Here is a 22,838-nt window from a genome sequence, read left to right as displayed (position 1 = left end):
CTGCCCACTTCACTAGGAAGTGGGCATAATTCTGCCAGATGCAGGAGATTGCCACACTCTCCCGGGAGTCTGGGAGACTCTCGCAAATTGCGGGAGTCTCCCGGACATTCCGGGAGAGTTGGCAAGTATGGGTAAAATGGCCTAAACATGATAGTCAAGAACTCAGGAGTAGCTGTCCGGTACCTATTGGCATTGCAGTGTGAGCTGGTTTACCCAATAGCAAATGCCCATGGAAATGACCATTAAAAAAACAAGTCAGAAGAAAAGAAAAAATGTATATGTATGTACTGAAATTGTTATAGGAACATCTTGTTTCTATGAAGCGTTCCACACATAATATAGGTGTGTTTAGATTCCATCTGCACAGAACAGCCCTATTTGCATAAGGACAGAAAGTAGCTCCAGCATGTGGCAAACACATTGGAAAGTGCAGCTATCTAGCGGTTGTTAGAACTACAACTGTCGTCATTCTGTTTTTGTATTAGTTGAGCAATGGATGTTATAAACATATGTCTTGTCCCATGGCTTTTACTAATATTTCAATAGAAACATTTTTTTTCACTTATTGTGGAATTCGCTGGGCTGTAGTGGCTATTCTTTGAAATCATAGCTCAAATAACATCCTGGGAATTCCAGAGATAGACGTGCCCTGCCATGCAGAGGAGTAATGTGAAAGAGAATAGGATCTTTGCTGACAGTTACTGTGAGAAGTTTAGAACTTGGCAGACATATGAAGGACAAACGGCTGGGCATCAATGAGAATACTTAGGCAGCACCTTTATTAAACCAATAACTCATTGTGCTCATCCTAATAAAACCTGAGAAAATGTATCTAAAATAATAATGTGTGATGTTGCAACACAGTAATTCAGAATGTACCATAGGGGGGCAGTACCAAAGTGAACATTACTAATCTGCTGATATAGTGTATCACTACAGAAAATACAGTGTTTAGTGAATTATTTTTAGTAAGCTTGCAATCTTCACACTGTTTATTTTGTCTAGAAAGAAAAATGTATTGACTCCCGTATTTTCTGATGGCTCAACCAATAGCAACTTTTATCCAACACTACTAGCATATTTTGTAAAGCTATATTCCATAATACTTAGACATGTTTTAATGCATGTTATACTCTTTAATCAGAGTGCCATTTTGCCCAAGCTGAAGTTTTTAAAACATTGTGCAATCACTGTCATGTGCAAGACCCTGTTCTCCTGAGAGACGATGTTTCTCAGCTTCTAGTACTTTTTAACCACTTGGAAAATGAATAAGACCATATATAAGACCATTAATAACACCATAAAGCAGCGGCTCCCAAACTATGCTCCCAGATGCCAGGGAAATCTCACATGGGTACTGTGGGTAGGGCTGGCAGTAAGCAGGGTATGCAAGGTGGGGGGCACTATGGTGGGTGATGGTGAAAGGGCACAGTGTGATGGGGAAGGGACACAGTGTGATGGTGAAGGGACACAGTGTGATGGGGAAGGGACACAGTGTGATGGGGAAGGGACACAGTGTGATGGGGAGAGGCACAGTGTGATGGTGAAGGGACACAGTGTGATGGTAAAGGGACACAGTGTGATGGTGAAGGGGCACAGTGTGATGGTGAAGGGACAAAGTGTGATGGTGAAGGGACACATTGTGATGGTGAAGGGACACAGTGTGATGGTGAAAGGGCACAGTGTGATGGTGAAGGGGCACAGTGTGATGGTGAAGGGGCACAGTGTGATGGTGAAAGGGCACAGTGTGATGGTGAAGGGGCACAGTGTGATGGTGAAGGGACACAGTGTGATGGTGAAGGGACACAGTGTGATGGTGAAGGGGCACAGTGTGATGGTGAAGGGACACAGTATGATGTTGAAAGGGCCTAAATACTTATTACATTATTATGACCCAACTACTTAAAAAAACTAGACTACTCTGTAACTATATTGGCTTAGGGGTGCCTTGAAAAAGTTATAGTGACCCTAAGCGTGCCTCGAACTGAGAAAGTTTGGGAACCACTGCCATAAAATGTTCAATTGTGACATGAAGTCTCATCACTGTATATTGTTGTGAACCCTCTTTATACTATTCCATAAACTGCAACACTGTTCTGGTTCTACACTAATTGAACGTATAGTATATGTATGTTTTATGGTCTAATTTTAATTTCCGAACCAATTGCAGCATATCAGACTCTTAAAATATGCGGTATAGGTTTACATGCGACACCAACTACCAAGAAGCTATGATTATCCTCTAATGCCTTCATACTGGATAGACTATTTGCACAGATTGTGGCCTAGACTACAGTTTTAAAAAGAATTGATCAGTATTACAACAAACATTTAATTTGAGTTCAAATTCCAGTGAACCCAGCTGAAGGCAATACACCATGCGAGCCTGTGAGCACATACCCTTAGTTATTTCTACAATAGAGTAATTTAATGTCTCTATTATATATAAAATGCGTCCTTCGTAATGTTTAATGGCAGAAGGGCAAGCAAACTATTAATGTACATGTGTGACTTTAAACCAAGGTCATCTGTGTATATATTTCCTGTTAGAGAAACAGTTGTTTGCACATACTTCCTCTTTACAGGTCAAAGGTGAACATAGTTTGCCTGCCCTAACACCTATGACCAAGGGCCATACATGTAATCAGTGGTTGAAGTGGACATTTTTAAAGTGGTGGTATGGAAAATGTAAGTGAATATAGTTTGATAGTTTTACAATGAAAGCAGTAGACGTGGCGATATGGCATACAACTATATACCAACCCACTTCCACTACTGCATGTAAAATTACTCAACAGAGGGATGTGGATTAAGCCGCCATCTTAAATGAAAATACCAGTTTGAATCCCCTTATGTCTGGGATTAGGCAGAGATGTGGTAATGTCAGCTTGTCCATGACAATGTTATAAGCTTGAACACTGCTTAGATACATTTTAGAAGCTGATAACTGTACAGAAGACAGTTGAGGGAGGGTTCTCTTAGAACAGGGGTGTCCAACCTTTTAGCTTCCTTGGGCCACATTGCAAGACAACGAGTTGGTTTGGGCCGCATAAGATACACTAACAATAACGATAGCTGATCATCCAAAAAACCATAGAGAACATAGTTAACATATATATATATGAGAAAAAAAGTGATTCTATATATATATATATATATATATATATATATATATATATATATAAAATCACTTTTTTTCAAATCCCCCTATACTTACCTTTCAATCGCCCTGTTCAAAAAATCCTCTCTAGTTATTATACTATAATCACTTTTTGTATTGTTTCGATGCAATATCAATAAAGTGCATTTAAGCCAGGCATTGTATATCAGGGTGCCCTGACCAGGCCTGCGGTACCTGACATATACATCACTGTGACCCCAAACTGTGACCTGTTTTGCTAATTACACCACTATGTTAGTTAAGGGATAACAACTTATAATGGGCCAAAGAGAATAATATATAATGCCCCATTAGTATTACAAGTAGAAGTATGTAGCAGGGAGATAAGGTCCATGATGCTCCAGGACCAGGTGACTTTTATTCACTGGTCAGCGTCCCTTGAAATAATAAAAAAAATCCCCCTCAACTTACCTTTTATTCGGCTTGTTCTCCTGTCCTCTTCTCTTCTTCTTTTCTCTCTTCTCTTCTTTTCTCCAATTCTGTGCTGCCGATTGTTCTTCTCACGCGGGTGACTCCTCTGTGCTGCGCTCCGCAATGGATGTTGGGCGTGATGACATCACGCCCGACATTCACTGCGAGCACTGCACGGAGGAGGAGACAAGGGAGGGAGCCGGAGTACCAGCTGATGTGACCGCAAGTTAAGTATTTTCTTTTCGTTTTTTTGCAGGATGTTTTTTTCCATTAACAGTGCTGCCCCCTTGCCACAACCAAAACTCCTTCTGGCCCAATTTACAGGCGTGCTGGACAACCCTGTCTTAGAAGATTGTTAGATGTTGGAAACAACAATGGAGTTGGTCTTTTCCAGCTGCCTGGTTGACATCATAATTTGATCACAGTGGTTCAAGTGGAAGTGGTGTCCATATAATTAATAAGTACCCAGAGATATACAGATAACTGTATATTTCAAGGACATTTGAGCAGTTTTAGTTGCTTATGATGGTTGCATATGTACAGTTCACAATAGGATGACATCCCAGACATTGCAGAACTGAAGATCAAATTAAATGTATGTGTTTGCAGCTGTAAAAATGCTCCTAAATGTGGTGATTCCCATGATTACAGTAGGCTTTCGAGCTTGTAGTTAATAAGGGTACTGACAACTCTTCCCACATAGACCTAACATGGTTTAAATAACCAGAATATTTATTGATTTTTTTTAAAAACTATTATTTCATGATAATGCAAAGTGATTAGAACGACAGGAGGTTTATGGCAGAAGAGAAAATAGCAATTTAACATTTCCACTAATTGAAACTTGACAACCAATTGTTCAACTTTGTAATCCATTTATGAAACATACAGGTCATTTAAGTCAAGTAGTTATCAGGGAAAACAGTATAAAGTATTGTTAGCCCACATATACAGCTGGACAAACTTGCTTTAAACAGTTAACTTTGCCATACCTAATGTTAGTAGTTCCTAATAGCATAAAATGATATAAAGCAATTATTTTTTTTACCTGAGTTCCTAAACAGGCCACCATCATGTGACTGAGAAGCTTTGCTGCAAACATGGAAGACCTAGTGCAGAATAATTGGGAAAGGATTGCCAAAATAAACCCTGTGGATGAGAAGAATAGTCATGGGTGCTAAAACAATGGTCGTTTAAGCCTCAACATGAAGTTGTTTTCTTGTATAACAAGTGTTTCCAGAGGCCTTATATATGTGAACCAGTGTTATAAGCAGCGTGTGATGCTGGTTTGTAAAAAGAATCCAGTGATTAGGAGCACTCAAGTCCTCATTAACAATTATAATAAAGCTTAATAAATACAAACATTTTCTCACTAGTTTAAAATCTTTACATAATCATCACCTACATAAAATGCTTTCATGAGAGAAAGCGAGTTCCCTACTGCAATGGTAATATAAACTATTTATGTTGTCCATTGTTTTATGATATGCAAACCCATATATTTTACTTAGTATGCCATTATATGTTCTATTAAGTCCCACAACAAACTTTTGAAGGGCGCCCCACTTATAAGCAGCACCCATCTAACCAGATCATCTCCAAAATTCAAAACTGTACAAAGCTGTACACGAACTTAATTAGTTACCTATATGAACTATGTACATGAACTAAATATGCATTCATTTTAGCCTCACTAGCCGCAGAGTGTGATTGCTGCCTGTACTTTTTGCTCGAGGCCTCCTGTGCTGCCAGGTTCTATGTTGACGTGGGTTGCGATAGCTATATTATACCTATGCCGACAATGGAGTCTATGGGAGGTCTTAGGAATACTTAGTGGCACAAAAACCAATCAGATATCTGCTTTGAGCAGTCTGGTGTAGGCAGACGTATGGCAGCTAGGATCTACCAGTTACCAGGGGCGGATCTAGAAAGCTGCTGTACCTGGGGCGATTTAGGGGGGGGGGGGGGGGATTTAGGCCCCACCCCTTTCTAACATCTTAGGCTGCCGACGGCTGCATACTATGTGCAGGTCCGTCCAGCCGTGACAGGCAGGGACAGTGTGCTGTCCGGCTGCTCTGATTGTGTTTTAAACACAGTCAGAGCAGCCAGGCAGCACACTGTCCCTGCCTGTCACGGCTGGACGGACCTGCACATACTGTGCAGCCATCGGCAGCAAGTGTCTGCGATCACCCCCCCTGGATCCGCCACTGCCAGTTACTATGGGTAGTAGAATGTGTTCTGTTTTATGAAATAGGCCTAATTGTTACATACATATGGTTGCACAGAACTCCTCATGTTTCACTGTTAATCTGTTTTCAATGAACATGGATATAAATAACAAATAACCACTAACCAGAAATGCATATAAAACCAGCGCAAAAAAAGGCTTCATTGTAGGAAAAGAGGTTGTCGGTGTGGGCATACACAGCATAGGAGGACATGTGAGTGCAGGCACATTCCACGTACTCTGTTGTGTCAGACAAAACTCTGCACAACTGACTGTTTGACAGCCACCTACAAAACAAAATACATAGAATGATTAACATTTAAATATAACAACTCCTAGTGCAAGCACTGAGAAAAATATTCACACAAGTTAGAGAAATGTTAACAGTGGCAAACACTTCAGTCTTTACATTCCAATGATAAATATTTGTACAGTTTTAGAAATTTCCTTGGAATTACCTACTAAGTACACAGCACAGGGCAAACCCTGACATTATTATTCCTTAAGCACATTGCACTCGTTCAACTAGGCTAATTTCTTGCTTTGCACAAATTGTGACTGATTGATGACACTGACAAGAGAGGATGAAGACCCTGTTGACAGGCTGCATACTCATGTTGCAGGTCACCGAGTTTGCATAGCAGCAGAGTACTATTTTTATTCACTTTAACTGGTAAGGAATACCAATGTCTCTGCATATTGAATATAAATGAAAAACACAGAAAGGGCAGTGCCATTAACTGTTTACATATTGGGGATGTTTTAGCTCACGTAGTAGCTATACTGGGGGGGAGGGAGGGGCTATTAATGGGTGATTTTGCTCTAAAGTAAAGATCGCCCAATCTGTTGAAAATAGATTTTTTTTAATTTCAAGCAATTTTGTCCAATTTTACGTCACTTTTCCAATGCATTTGAATAGTCACTGTATTTTCAAACAGCAGAGAAAGCCCGTTGCAATGCTATGTTTACATGATGGCCACTTTTGATTGGCTGAGCAGGTATTGTCCATCAGCTCTTTGAATACAATGTCATTAGTGGTGAACTAATGAAAGACTATTGTGGAACTGTTCCCATGTGTCCTGGCTGACAGGGCGTCATCATTGTTTATTTGTAAGGTGGCAAAAAACTCAGCAGCATCGGACAGTCGGGAGTACAATTCATACAAAATACAATCACACATAAAAAGAGAAGAACAGAAAAGGTTGAGGAAGGAGGTGAAGATGTGAGACAACGAGTAGAGAGAATACCCGGGTTGGGAGAGATTACAGTCTAGTGGGAGAGGGCAATACAGAGATAATAAGCACTACTACTACAGGAGTGGGCATGGGATTGGAGCTGGTAGAACATGAAGAGGGAGTAATATGAGGCAGAATAGGTTATAGTAAAGAAAAGGTTTTTGAGAGAGCACTGGAAAGATTGAAGGTTGGGGGGAATTCTAGTCAGGTGGGGTATGGAGAAGAAGCACAGGAGAAATCTTGGAGGTGGGAGTGAGAGGTTATCACCAGAAAGAAGAGATACATATGATGAAGGCCAATGACAGAGGGTGACAGGGATTGTATCTCATGACCAGGTAAAAGATGTATGAAGAGGAGGACTTGGTGAGGGCTCTGAAGGTGAGGGCGAAAAGCCTGAATTGATTCCTGGAGGGAATAGAGAGTAAGTGCATGGATTGTAGAGTGGGGCAGAGGATGTTGGGTGGTGAAAGAGGTCTTGGTGCATCATTTAGGATGGATTGTAGAGGGGAAAGATGGCTGAGGGAAAGCCAGATAGTAAGAAGTTGCAATAGTGAAGGCAGGAGATAATGGATAAAGTTTTTTGAAACATCCGGAGTGAGAAAGGGATGTATTCTGGCAATGTTTTGAATGGGGAGGCAAAAGACAGCGTAATGTACTGGGCGTTTGGAGTGAAGCTGCGGGTAAAGCCAAGGATAACGCCAAGTGAGCGCCTTTCTGAACAGTGATATTGCCAACCATGCGAGTGACTGGAGTAGTGTTCGAAACACTAGAAAGGGGGAAGATGATTCTCTACAATTTACAAAGCAAAAACCAATGATTTCTGTGATTGTAAGATGTATGGTGAGTTTTTTTTTTTAAATTTGAAAAATGACTTACATAGAATGTTTTCCTGTAGTGAATTAGGAAAATTGTAAATTGTCAAATATAACACTAAAATATGGGTTTGTTTAAAGAATACACTTTAATCTCTCTCTTTATAATTGAAGTGGCGGATGGTTCTGGCTGCATTATACTAGTCATAAAAGTACAAATAAAATACTACTAACTATCTAACTGTTTCACTTTTAGAGTTAATGTGGTTCAAAATGTATTCTATCGTAGAAGTTGTAAATTGGCACATCTACTGTTGTGTTTGTAGTTGTGTATAGTGGATTTCAGTGTCTTTACTGTATGTCAGTGATTTCTGAATATCTGCTTAAAGTATGTACATGAATGCAGGAACAACAAATGACTAAGTTAATATTTTTCTTATTTCAGAGTGAATGAGTACAGCATTGTACCTTTCCGATGCCTGATTCCATAGAAGACAAAGCGACATGCGCGGTACAATACGACCACCCGCTGCATTAATCCTATAAACAACCTCCTTGTTGTCGGCTAATTGATAAGAGCTGTTTCCCTTCAAACTGACCGATAAAACCTGCAGTCAAACAAATAAGATACAACATAAAACAATGTACAAAAACGTATTATATATATTACATTTAGATAATTGACATGTTCTTCCCGTGTTTGTATGTGTTTCCACTGGGTGCTCCAGTTTCATCATACATAATAGTAGGTTAATTGGCTTAACTGTGCGTCTGGTAGGGAATTTAGATTATAAATTGGAACAGGGACTGATGTGAGTCACTATTCCCTGTGAAGCTGTGCATAGTATGTAGGCACTATATTAATACATTGAGAAATAAAGTAGGGGAAAGCAATCAGAAGGATTAATGGATGTTAGTGAGCTACACCTCTCAATGCGCCCTACAAACTGACCGGTTCTGCTATGACATGTAGTTCATCAACGTCTAGACATAAGTTGCCCATGCCTGGTATACAGTATATTTTCCTATGTAATAGATAGCATGATAGTGATTACAACACACATTACATAAGGGTCAATGGTATAAATATCCATTTTTTTTAAAGGAGGAGGGAAATCATGTTTCATAAGTGAAAGTGCAGCTAGGAGCCAAAAAAACAGTTAATAACCCCATGTGACCGACAAGCCACATCATGGTCTACCCAGATCAATGCGATGGTTTAAAAATGGAAATGCATTGGTCATCTTGGATCCAGTAAATTACTGGAAATATCAGTCAACGGTTTGTCAATTTATTTCAGATGATGTCCCACTAGAATAGATCTCATCCTCTGTGTTTTACATGAGTTTCATGATGATATTTATTCAGCATGATGAACAAATGTGTTTTACAGATATTTAAATAGTTAAGTGTATAAATATAAATAATGCTTGTAACCTATTGCTCTGTTGGAACAGAGACGTTAATTGCATCACGATTCCAGGAAGAATGCAATGAATCTTGCCTGAGAGTAAAAATAAACAGGCCAAGCATTGCAGGATTCTGCTATAGAGCACTGACTGAAGCTGAAGGGAAAACACATGTCTCTTATGTAACTGTCTAAATTACCTTGTTGTTCAATGCACTTTCTTCTCCTCCTGTAAGAAACCACTGCTGGCTGCTATATTCGATAAACTGCACAAACCTACAGCCTTCTTCTTCTGAGGTTGTATTCACAGGAAAAACTGCTAAAAGTCTTTCGGGGAGATGGATGGAATCCCCATCCTTTCCATCAAATGTGTGTCCATTAATTTGTTGTGGATACCAGTGATAGGCACTTATAGAAATATGGGGGCAGGTGTCAAAAAGAGTCTTCCCTCTGTTGAAAAAAATATTTTCCTATTATTTTATGTGGCATCATCAGCATTTATTTCTAAGTCTCCACTAAACTTTGCGGACACTTGGTATAACAAAAATCGTACAAAAAAAAACAAATCGTACATAGATAAAGAAATTTCCAAGGTTGACAAGGAACGTGCAGATACAAGATAGAGGTTAGAGAAGGCTGCGCTCGTGAGAACATCAATTCATATTCCACAGTGCTGTACAATTGGAAAATATATTGAGCTACCAGAACAATAAGGTGAGAGCAGGCCTAGATTTGTAGACATAAGACCGGCTTAGGGAGCAGAATGGAATGGGCTCCAGGCTTCCACTTGTTTAATTGTCTCTTATGTATGCCATCCAGCATAAAACATCAATGATCATATTAAATACTGGTAGGATACAGTTATGTATTATTTAAAGATATGGTGCATGAGATGTGGAAGTTAGGCCACAGACCTCTGCTGCATTGGGTAGCGGTGATGGCTGGGATGGCAAAACTACGTAAGTGGCTCGAGGGAACGAAATATATTAAATTTGGGCCTGGGTAAGAGGACACTGCTTAATATGATACAGAGCTCTAATGACAAAGTCAATAACAACATCAAATTTTTATCGAAAGAAAATTTCAAACAAGATATCAAAATCATCTCTACACAAGTACACATCAAATTTAAAAGAAACAACATCCCTTCATAAACCGGTTTAAAGTAGAAAGAAATTACGTAGAGGAGTCCATACCTTCCACATGTCCTGATTTTGGTGGGACAGACACAATTCTGGGGCTCTAACCTGCTGTCCCACCCATAGACATGTTTGTCTTGTGGGTGGGAATGTTAGTAGGTATCTTCCTTCACTGCTACTCTGCATAGCAGCCAATGTTGCGCTCTGCATTGAATAAGTAGTTGGAGCATAAGGGAAACTGTTATGGGCAGTCTAGTGCTTCACAGCGCTATGCAGTACCCTGGGGTGTGACCATGCCCCCAGCATGAGATGACCACACCCCCATTGTGCCTTGGCCATGCCCCTTGTCTCAATTCCGGATATTCAATTGTTGGGTGGTATGGGAGCCTGTCTGTAATACACTTTGGAGTTGATTTATCAAGACCCTGCAATATTGAAGATTTTTTTTTAATTTCTTCCAATCGCAGCAAAATCTTCAAATGCCCAATTTATCAGTATAAGGATGCAGGGCAGCTCAGCAATGCTCAGCTTCCCAGCGCTACTGGCTGGCAACAGTAAGAGGAGTCTTACTGGTCGCTAAGCTCGCCATCTTGGGCATGTGCATTGGAACTGGAGGCCCAGACTTGAGTTTTCCATTGCAGATTTAAAAAAAAAAATAATAATAAAGTTTACATTTTTTTTAAAAAGCAAAGCAGACACACAGAACAAACAACAAATAAGCTTTATTGGAATAAAAACCTCAACAATTCTTTATTTTAATGTTAAAGCATTTTTTTCTGGAGTGACCACCAGCTACCTCCATCCTGAGATGGCAATAGCAATAGGAGGACAGGACAGTCATTTTTAAATAGGCTTTGCCGGAGGCCCTGTTGAAGACAAAAGCTGGAGATAGTCTTCAGCGGGTAGGGGGCTTTGATAAATATAGAGAAGCCCTAAATTTGGTGAAAACTCCAGTTTTCGCTAGATTTAGGGCTTTTCACCCATTGATAAATAGACCCCTTTCTCTCTCATGTAAGCTATTCAGATGATGCTTATGCATACATGCTTAAATAGAGATCTAGATATGATTGAAGCCATCTTTGATTGAGAAAACACAGCTGTTGGTGCATATACTTATATTTGAAACGGTCTTTCTATTAAGAATTCACTATACTAGGTATATTATATATTTATATATGTCTGTGTGGTGCACACTTCAAATTACACCCAAAGGGAAAAGGACAGGATTAGGATTTTCCTAAGTACAGTATATTTTTCATTTGAATGTTTAGTACAGCTTTTTAGCTGCAGCTATATGTAAATAAAATAGCATCCATCAGGCCCAGACTGGAAATCTGGAAACTCTAGCACTTGTCAGAAGAGCTGACTTTTATTAAAATGGGTCAACCTCCCAGACATTTTGCTAAAATATTTATTGGGCTGCAACTACTGCACGTTCTGCACTTGGCCCCTGAAACGCTATGATGCCTGTAGATAGACTACAAGTCGCCCAGTGAATGATGAGGTCCTCTGTGACATCATTAGGTTGAACAATCATATTCTTTGGATTCTGACATTCACTAGGCTGATGTGGTTTATATGCCAGTCTTGCCATCCATAGATTACATTTGAACAGGGCACCTTGTAGCCAACAATGATACAGTACTTTGTTGGTTTAACTAAATAAAGACATGAACAAAGATAGGGTAAACAAATATATTCTATTGAGCAAGAAAGATGTACAGAGTTTATTGTTTCTAAAATAGTTGTTTGAAATTGGCAGAGTTATAGTGCTTTTAGGCACATGTATGCCTGTTTGGCCCTTAACTATCAGTCACACTGAATGGTGCCAAGGTGGACACAATTGTGCAGATAGGCAAGAATGAACTTATTTAGGTCCAGGCTTGGCATTCATCTGGTGCCTGTAAGACTCTATATGTATATATGAGAGCTGTCTAGTGAGATTAGCATTGAATTATACTCCTTATCCTGTGATTCTACCTCCCACCTAGTCTGCTATTTAGCTCCTAAGCTCCTTATAAGCTCCTTTGAGTAATGTACTAGGGGCAACCAAGTACTGGTAAACATATCCAGCTTTAATGTAAATGGGGCTGTTATAAATGAACAGTACACTAGTCTAGTCACTGGTGTGAGCATTTAGAATCTCTAGAAAATGTTTGGGAATGCAGTCAGGAAATGATAAGCTGCGGAATGCAGACTCTAAACTAGTAGATTCTTCTTTGTGAAGATCTCCAATGCTTGATTAGTAATCACATAAAGATAAAACTTTACATGGAGAAGATCAATATTATAAATATAGGAGATAACATCAGAGTTGTCAGCTGTCCTTTATTTGCAATGACAGTCTCAGGATTTTGATATGTGTTCAGAAGCAACCGTGCTGACAGTATAGCGCATGTGCAAACCATATAAACAATGCATGCACTAACAGCAGCGATCACAGCTAGTGTCTGACATGTGCTCTAAAACCTGCACGTGCAGACCTGATCAATATATATCTGTCTAGAGATGCAGTAAGCAATTAGTTGTCCTGGGCACAACAGCAGAACCAACAGAGTAGGATCACAAGTAGATAAAAATAATGTTACTATGTAGTGTACACACCCAATGAGGCAAAATTGTCATAAGAAAATAAGGTGTATTATGAGAAAAAAATAAATGGAAAACGAAGGACCCCATTTAGAAGTTGACGGGTATGCGAATGTACATAGGTAAAAGATGCACATATAAAAGGCATAACTATGTGCATATGTTGAGTCGGACGCATCTCAAGATGGGTCCAGCTCAAAAGCGTTAACATTTAGGCAAGACCTATATGAGGCATATAAGTGTTTATACATATGTCCCACAATAGCGCAAAGATGGTGAAGTGATGGCGTAGTGATGTGGCTTGACAATGTTACTAGTAAATAGTAACTATGCACAAGAGAGAAGATTGACTTTATCGTTATTAATAAATGTGAAAGTTGCAAGTTCCATATAAAATGTAATTAAATACAAACACAAATACAAAATACAAGTTAAATTGGATATGCTGTAAGTGTCAGTGTCGTGTGTGGATGTTCTGTAAGTGTCAGGGTCCTGTGTGGATGTGCTGTAAGTGTCAGTGGGCCTGATTCATTAAGGAAAGTTAAGTAAAAAAATAGAGTAAGTAGTCTCCCGGACAAAATCATGTTACAATGCAAGGGGTGCAAATTAGTTTTCTATTTTGCACATAAGTTAAATACTGTCTGTTTTTTCATGCAGCACACAAATACTTGATAGCTTATTTGTACACTGAAATTTAAAGTTGATATTTGTGTGCTACAGTAGTCTTAAGTAGTTCATAATTCCCTATCATTCATAACTTGTGTATGCACTCTGCGATTCCCTCGCAGAGTGAACCAAACAGTAGGAAATGTAAAGAGGTTTATTATGATACCACTCATGATATGATTCCTTCAACCTGTTCCGTGTATTTCACTAATATGCATGTAACTCTAATATAACATATAAATACTACTATATTTCGACATAACTGACTATGTGTTGCAACTACCATTAATGTGTACTATTTTATTAGTATGCGTGTTTGTGCGAATGTATGGTAAAAGACCAATTACTGTTGCTGCCACGTGTAGTGGATGCGTACGCCCTTTCACGCCGTAGCGTGCCCATGTACGTTGTAGCGTACCGTACGCATCTTTTCAGACAAAGACAACCAAGTTTGCTAGACTTTAATTGAAATGACTTTATCCAATTTGCTGACTTCGACACCAATGATTACAACTGTTTTCACCGAAGAAAGACCCCAAAGATTCTTGCAGCTTGTACAATACTGTTTGCTCATATTGCTCCTTTAGACTTGTATTTCTATTGGTAACGCGTTTTGCACACATTTATGATGTTTTGCAAATAGGGTATGTGTACAGGCTCTGTCTTTCATCGTTATTTTAGTGTAAAGCTACAGTAATATTCTATCTTGTTTAATCTTAACTCTGCATTATTGTATTTTTTTGTGTACAAGAATGTACTGGTTAACTTTGACTTAATGCTGATCATCTCTAGACTGATTTAGACCTTCTGGAGGAATCATATTACCTAGGGGTGATTTTGTGTATCTATTTCCTACTATCAACAGCGTCTGTTCCCTTAGTGACAAATGTCAATTTTGCACGATTTGTCTGTGACCAGGAATAACTAATGATTTCATTTGTGGCATTTCTACACTACAGAATTATTTTTAGGATTTGAGGGGAGGTGCTCTGATGGATAACTGCCTTCAATGTTTCCCTCAGGCTTAGCCATTTAGTTGTCCCTAATAATGTTATTAATTAGAAAGGCAGAGACGTTTCATACAATCTTTTCTTTCATTCCATTTCTATTTCCAAAGAAACTACACATAGTCACTCCCAAAACATATTAAAAGGAGCACTCTCAGTTACATGTTAAGGTTTAACTGAACTGCTCTTTCCCCTTAGCAGCATTAAGGTTGGGAGAATGTAACAACTGCTTTACGTAAATATGCGCCCTGACGGCACCATTTCTACATTATGGGATACACCTAAAATGGGCTTCATCAAGAGAAAAGAGTGAAGAATAAAATAATTTGCATTACACTACAAAGGGGACAATTCAATTGACCGCAGGGTATTTTTTTAAACCGCGTTAAGTCATTTTAACGCGGTTTTCACTCATTTTAGAGCGTGTTAACTTTACCCGATATTCAATAACATTTTTAACACAGCCGTTTATTTGCACAAACGGTCCTATCGCGGACAAGTAGAAGATCTATTGAAAGTATCGGGAGGGAGGGAGAAGCGTTAAAAGCTATTGAATTGTTTTTAAAGCGGCACGGTCAGCTCTCCAGTTTTATCTCGCACCTCTCATGGCTGTGTAAACAATTAAAAACATAATCATAATCATGTAATAATGTAAAAAAAAAGATAAATTATGTTTATCAGTAATGCATAACATAGAAGAAGTGATTTTTGTTTACAATAAGCATGTAAAAAAAATTCATAAAAATAATAAACACACTAATCACTAATTAATATATTTATGTTTGTTATATGTACTAATATGCATGTACTAATGTGTTTTGTCATGGTATAGATGACTGTATAGTAAAAAGAACCAAAATAAAAAAATATAATAAAAAAAAAGTACAGTATGTAGATATTATAAAATAGAAAGGTTGTGTAATGCAATAAAATATATGACAATGCATTTTTTTTTTTATGATAGATGACCTCGTCAAACCCTCCCCTTCACTCCCCCAAAAATTCGTAAACACCAATGATCAACGCGCGGGGGCTGGCTTACCTGTTTTACAATTCAATTGCACGATTTATTACCCGGCAGTAGCTAAAAAGGTCGCATCAGCGGGTCAAAACCCGCGCGGGTATTTTTTTTTCTTAACCAGGCGGGAAAAAAAAACCTGCGGCCAATTGAATTCCCCCCAAGTAGTCTTAGGCAAAACAATGCTCAGATTAATTGACTTTAAGTAAACAAAAATGTAAAATGCAGCAATCTGAAAAGACCTTTGCTAAATGCAAATATGATTTTTATTAACCTGAAAAGAAATAGGCAAATACCTAGCCAGAGCCTGTAGTCCAAACAAAACCAAGTGTACATTAGTGCTAGTAAAATAACCGCAGAAAAGGTTAAAGTATCTACTCTGATCTGATAGAGGCATTTTATCTTTTGTTGCCAAGATTTTTATCATTTGAATGTCAGTAAAGTTATACATTCTTATCCGAATATAAAGTACTGATTAACAACCATTGAAAAAAATCAGCCCTGCCCTCCTTGAATGCTGTTGAATCAGAACAATTAGAATTACCTCTTAGTAGAATAGAAATAACAGATGTTACTGACTCTATGCCCAATGGGAAAAAAAACCCTCAACCCAACAGCCTTACAGCCCTCTATTATAAACTATTTAAGGAACAATTAACCCCATGGGGTATATTTACTAAACTGCAGGTTTGAAAAAGTGAAGATGTTGCCTATAGCAACCAACCAGATTCTAGCTATCATTTTCTAGAATGTACTAGATATATGATAGCTAGAATTTGATTTGGTCTGAAAGTAGTTCATAGTTCTACAAACATATGCTATTACTAACAAATCATTTCCTACCATCTATTATTATCATTTATTTATATAGTGCAACCGTGTTGGCCACTACTCCTTCCACATTGGAGAAAGAATTAAGTGTCAAGTTTGACAAGATCCCATGGCGTAAAATACTCGTATACAATGATATTGATTTTGAGATGGCATAGGATCTTTGATAATGATAGTTCTATGAAGGATGCATGTTGCAGGTGTGACAGAGATAAAGGTTCTTATCCTCGTATTTGGTTAGAATGTTCTTTACCTTTAGGTTTTGGGCTGATGATAACAATGCTATTATACCGCTTTCATACTGCCGCCTCGGCAATATCCCGGGTTTTTCAAGCCGGGTTTTTGCCGAGGCTCGGAGCGTCCCAGCTCAGAAACACCATTCATACTGCACCTCGGACCCGGGAATTTCCCGGGTTGACCCCATTCATACTGCACAAGTCTGTGCCCTGGCAATTTGTGGGAGTCATCACCAGAGCAGTTTTCATTGGCTGAAAAATGGTGATGTCATTGAAAGGTGACTGTTTTTTTGACGCATAAAGATGATGCAAAAGTGGGTGGTGATTGTTTACCACATTACTTTTCATCATGGCCGACGACTCACTTTTGTGTAGCCCAGAGTTCATGTTTACTAGTGTGTTTTTGCTGTTTTATGCAGCAAATGAAGGCCACTAACTTTGGGAAACCTATTCCACCATGTAGGCGCCTTTCTATTGTGTTGTGGTGGTATGCTACCCCTGGAGAATACCATACAATCTCCTGCTTGTTTGGAGTGGGGATATCCACGGTGTGCACTCTAGTGCATGAAGTCACCACTGCATTGCTGGAAGCCCTGTATCATTGCTTCATCTCCTTACCGCAAGGTCAGCGCCTGGATGATACAATTGCAGGATTCCTAAAGCGTGGGTTTCCACAGTGTGCTGGAGCCATAGACGGGACACACATCCCCATCATTGCCCCCACAGACAACCATGCGGATTACTACAACCGCAAAGGCTGGCATTCCATCATTCTGCAGGCTGTGGTTGACCACAACTATTGGTAAGCATTTTTATGTTTTTTTTTATGTGACTGTGCCATGTGTAATGCGTATTGTAAAACATTGTAATATGTATTTTTTTATGTCAGTTTCACAGATGTTTTCCTCGGGTGGACTGGACGTTCCCATGATGCCAGAGTTCTAGCAAATTCAGACCTTTACCAAATTGCTGAGGAAAGACAAGATGGCTGGCTGTTCCCTAGAGAGGTAAATATAGGTGTAATGTTGTATGATGTTTTTGTAATTGAAGCTTATATACTATTGTTTGCTATCAATATTGTATGCATTTACTGCCCCTTTTTATATATAGACGTACCACTTGCAAAATGCATTTTCACCATATAGTACCAAGTGTACTGCGTTATGTGACCAATATTTTTAACATGGTGACGTGAAACTGAAAATTTTTATTTACAGAAATCTACGTTTGTTGATGGTGTGGAGATACCGGTACACATCATTGGGGATGCTGCTTACCCTTTGAGGCGCTGGCTGATGAAGGGGTTCACTCAGCAACATCACCTGTCCCAGGAACAGATCCGGTTTACACATACCCTCAGCTCGGCTCGGATGGTGGTGGAAAATGCTTTTGGGCGCTTGAAAGGACGTTGGCGCTGTCTATTGAAGCGCAATGACATTGACACCAAGCTTGTGCCCCACGTGGTTGCTGCTTGCTGTATTTTACATAACATTTGCGAAATACAAAAAGAGCAATTTCTACCTGAGTGGAATGTGCAGGAATCTGAAATGCCAGTGCTGTCAGTGGACTCCAGTACTTTTGAAGGAGAGCGCACCAATACCTCTGCTGAACTTATTAGGACCACACTCACTGCCAATTTGACCTCACTTGTTTGAATGTACCACACAAATGTAAAAGTAAAAAAAAAATGTTTATTTCACATATTGTATTTTGTTTTGTACATATTTCCTCATATGTCTCTTCACAAAAATATAAAATGACACAATACAAAAGTGCTTACTTGCATGTAGAAAAAATAAATAAATATATACACAAGTAGTAAACAGAAGACACAAATGTGCCCAAACAGTAAGTGCAAATTTGCTTTTCACGTAATATGTGAAGCTAACGGCGTGTTTCCAGATCACACGTAACATACATGATAACAATTAACTGTTAAACATTTGTCCATAAAATATGATTATTACAATTGCCGATATTGTGGCATTTCTGGTTGTGGAGTGGTTTGGTTACCAGGTGGGTATTCTATGTTGGGGTTACCCATAGGTTGAGCATGTTGTGTATTTTGTACCGGGTTTGGAGGGTTATTGTTGCCTAACATTGTTTGCTCCCGCTGGTACATAGGATAATGTCCGTCATAATAGTAAGGACTTGGAGGAGGTGCCTGCACCCGTGAGAGGAGTCTGTCCATGAATCCCATCATACACTCACGATTTTCGCGTAACACGCGTTCCTGCATGTTCATGATTTGCATGAGGAAAGAGTCCTGGAGATCCCGCTCATTGTCCAGGAAACGCTGCAATTTTGTATTCTCGTGTTCCCTCATGGTGCTCTCCATCTCCCGCAGTTGATGCATCATGACAGTTGTCATTGTTTTAGTTGCTTGCTCCATTTTGTTGGGCCTTTTGCATTTTTTAGGAACGTTGTAAACTGTACGTAGAAAAAAACACAGTAAAACATACATTAGAATATATAATGTGGCAGAACAAAAAAGCAGTGTTGTAAGCTGATATGTGCTTGAGGCCTCCGCCCTCTTGCCCAGTAGGTTTGCACTGCAACATATGCGTGTTAATGTTTTAATACTTTGGAGTGTATTATATTTGTCTTTTGGGTTTTTTGTTGATATAGTTCTCTTTTTTAAGTTATGTAGATATATTGGTATTTGGTTTGGATTTATGTTGATGTACTTCTCTTTTTTTGCAGTTATGTTCAAACATTATTTTTTTTTTTTAAAGTTATGTAGATATATTTATTGGTATTTGGCTTGCATTTCTGTTGATATAGTTCTCTGTTTTTGGCAGTTATGTTTATACAGTTATTTTTCTTTTGGACAATTATGTAGATATATTGGTATGTATATATAGTTGGTTATTATGTGAGATTATTAAAGATACTTACTGTTGGAGCGTAAACTGGGACCTGGCGTAAACTTTGACACCGGCACTGGTTCTGGCTACGTTTCTTGCAAAGTATCTGTAACAACTTGCGCAGCAGGGAATGGCTGTGAATCGCTCAGTTCGTCCAAAGAAATGTTGGTGTCATCTGTTGTGGCAGAGCACTCCAGTTCTGGGGTGTCTTCTATAGAATCTTCTATTATTACCGTTGCGGCCTCGCTTGTCTGTGTGCTCTCTGGTGGTGTTGGTATAGCCGCATCCACATTGCTAGAAGATGACAGTGCAATTGGATTTGTCAGAGGAGAATGTCCAAAGACCATATTGCACTGGTCATAAAAGGGCCAGTCCATTCTTGCAGCGCCACTTTTGCGCCTGTTGTGGTCATGGACTTTAGTGTACTGCTTCCTCAGGGACTTCAATTTGTTCAGGACTTGTTGCTGTGTCCTCTTTATGCCACGTTGTGTGAGTATTTTGGCGATGTTGTAGTAAACTGTGGCATCCTTCACAGTCCCAGTCACTTGCCTTCAAATTTCTTCCTCACCTCTGACATTCAGCAGCTCACGCACCTCTTCCTCCATCCAGTGTGTCATAATTGCTGTTAATACACACTTTTTCAGTGAAATAAAAGCAATTTTCCCCAACAAACTCTGATTCTGCTTCAGCTTGATCTGCACTCCACCATCCACCATTTCTCCTAAACTCCTTCTCGAATCTTCCACGGGCTCCCACCGATGACATCATCCTCCAGAGACAGGCAGACAGCCAATCAGCTTGTTTTCTGTGCAACCCGGGTTGAAAAACCGGATTGCACCATTCATAGTGCAGGCAACCCGGGTCCGATCCGGGAATTACCCCTTGATAAATCCCGGGTTGAAGACCCGGGTTTTTAGCCCCGGGATTTTTGACTTGTACCATTCATACTGCACCAAGACCCAGGTCGTTTGAGCTCGCCCCGGCAAAAACCCGGGATTTTGGTGCAGTATGATTGGGGTATCAGCAACATTTTTCACAGGATGCTGTGTTTACAGATCACACATATTTTATTATTCAAACACTTTATATCACTGTCTAAAAGAGAAATATTCTGTCCCGCCTACTGTTACACATTTGATTGCATTATGTAAAGAACTCTGTCAAGTTGAAAGAATACATTCAACAATTCATAACAAGACTGATCAATATACACTGAAATTGTCACCATGATCTAATTACATTTTACATGCTTTTCAAGTATGAGCCAATTTATTTAAGCTGCCTACTCAATGTATAACATTGTCCTGTACAATTCGCTCTTTACTGTATCTGTTAAGCTTCTTAACACAATGAAGAGTATGAGGTATGAATGTAAATGCATTTATGGATTCTGGTTTTACTGTTAATATACCCAAGTTTTTTTCAAATTTAATAATACACTCTGTGCAACAGAGTAATTGGTATTATTCACTCTTTGAATATAGTGTGACACTGTCAAGTCGACCTCACAGTGTCCAACCAGCTCTTTTGTTCCCTCTTCTGCTCCCTCCCAACTTCCAGGATTACAAAGACTATCAAAAGGAAAATGCTTTGAAATCATCAAATTAAAACAATCTCCCCATACAATCTGAATTAAGGCTACAAAATTGCTCCTTTTATATGTTATTGCATTTTTATTACTACTACTAATATATGTGAAATACATGGTATGAAGATTTGTTTTATACATATTGGGCCTGATTCATTAAGGAGAGTAAAGTGAAATATGAATGAGTAACTTTGCACCTTGGCAAAACCATGTTGCATTGGAAGGGGAGGTAAATGTAAAATGTGGGGACAGATTTATAATTGGGGTAGGGCATGTCCTAGATCAACTTTATATTTCAGTGTAAAGTTAAAGCTATGTATTTGTTTGTAACATGAAAAAACAACCAGTATTTAACTAATGTGCAAAATAATAAACTAATTTGCACCCCTTGCATTGTAACATGGTTTGTCCAAGAGAAAAAGTGATTCCATTCTTTGACTTAATTTCCTTAATGAATCAGGCCCATTATGTATGTTTTGTATATATTCTAATACATAAATATATATATATATATATATATATATATATATATATATATATATATTGCTTTTATATTTTACCATCTCTTAATGTCATTACTCCTTTGTTTTTAATAAGTATTTAGTTATCCTAATCAGGATATGATAATTTGTATTACAGATGCTAGGATTATATTAATACGCCATCCCTTTTACAAAGCAAAATCTAATATACATTTAATCCCAAGACAAAATATTATGAATGAAAATACTTAATTGGCAGCATTCAGACTGGTACACAGATCATCATGTGATGATTTATGGCTAAAAAAAAAAACACCCCAACCCTGGACAAATGTATGTACCTGTTAATTATTGAATTTAGGTGTTTCAATCAGACCCATTGCCACAGGTATATAAAATCAAGCACCTAGCCATGCAGTCTCCATTTGCAAACATTTGTGATACAAAATGGGTGAAAAGCTCAGTGACTTCAAGCGTGGTACTGTGATATGATGCCACCTTTGCAATAAGTCCGTTAGACGGTCCGTAAAATTTTATCCCTGCTGGATATTCCATAGTCAACTGCAAGTAATATTATTGGAACGTGGAAGCGTTTAGGAACAACAGCAACTCAGCCATGAAGCAGAAGAACACGTAAAATCACAGAGCGGTGTCAATGACCGCTAAGACACCAACGCTCTGCTGATTCCACAGCTGAAGAGTTCCGAACTTCCACTGGCATTATGTAAGCACAAAAACTGTGCGAGCGAGCTTAATGGAATGGGCTTCCATGGGCGAGCAGCTGTATGCAAGCCTCACATCACAAAGACCAATGCCAAGCGCCGGATGGAGTGGTGTAAAACACACAGACACTGGACTGTGGAGCAGTAGAAACGTGTTCTGTGGAGTGATGAATCACGTTTCTCTGTTTGGCAGTCAGACGGGCTAATCTGGGTTTGGCAGATGCTGGGAGAACGTAACCTGCCTGACTGCATTATGCCAACTGTGAAGTTTGGTGGAGGAGGGATAATGGTATGGGGCTGTTTTCAGGGTTTGGGCTAGGCCCCTTATCTCCAGTGAACAGCAATCTTAATGCTTCATCATACCAAGTCATTTTGGACAATGCTATGCTTCCAACTTTGTGGCAACAGTTTAGAAAATG

General features: G+C 39.0%; 1 protein-coding gene across 1 annotated transcript in view; it reads right to left on the bottom strand.

Moving 5' to 3' along the window:
• Positions 1 to 22,838, bottom strand: part of ADGRV1 (adhesion G protein-coupled receptor V1) — a 397,132-nt gene that overhangs the window by 122,099 nt on the left and 252,195 nt on the right. The window contains exons 81-84 of the mRNA XM_075212995.1: positions 9,475 to 9,724; positions 8,335 to 8,474; positions 5,946 to 6,106; positions 4,641 to 4,741 (exon numbers count right to left, since the gene is read on the bottom strand). Coding sequence (XP_075069096.1) covers positions 4,641 to 4,741; positions 5,946 to 6,106; positions 8,335 to 8,474; positions 9,475 to 9,724 — 652 coding nt within the window. The remainder of the gene's footprint in view (positions 1 to 4,640; positions 4,742 to 5,945; positions 6,107 to 8,334; positions 8,475 to 9,474; positions 9,725 to 22,838) is intronic.

This window comes from Mixophyes fleayi, chromosome 1 (genome assembly GCF_038048845.1).
Source record: "Mixophyes fleayi isolate aMixFle1 chromosome 1, aMixFle1.hap1, whole genome shotgun sequence".
Classification (NCBI taxonomy): domain Eukaryota; kingdom Metazoa; phylum Chordata; class Amphibia; order Anura; family Limnodynastidae; genus Mixophyes; species Mixophyes fleayi.
Note: the sequence above shows the minus strand (reverse complement) of the source record. Positions and strands in the feature narration are given on the sequence as shown.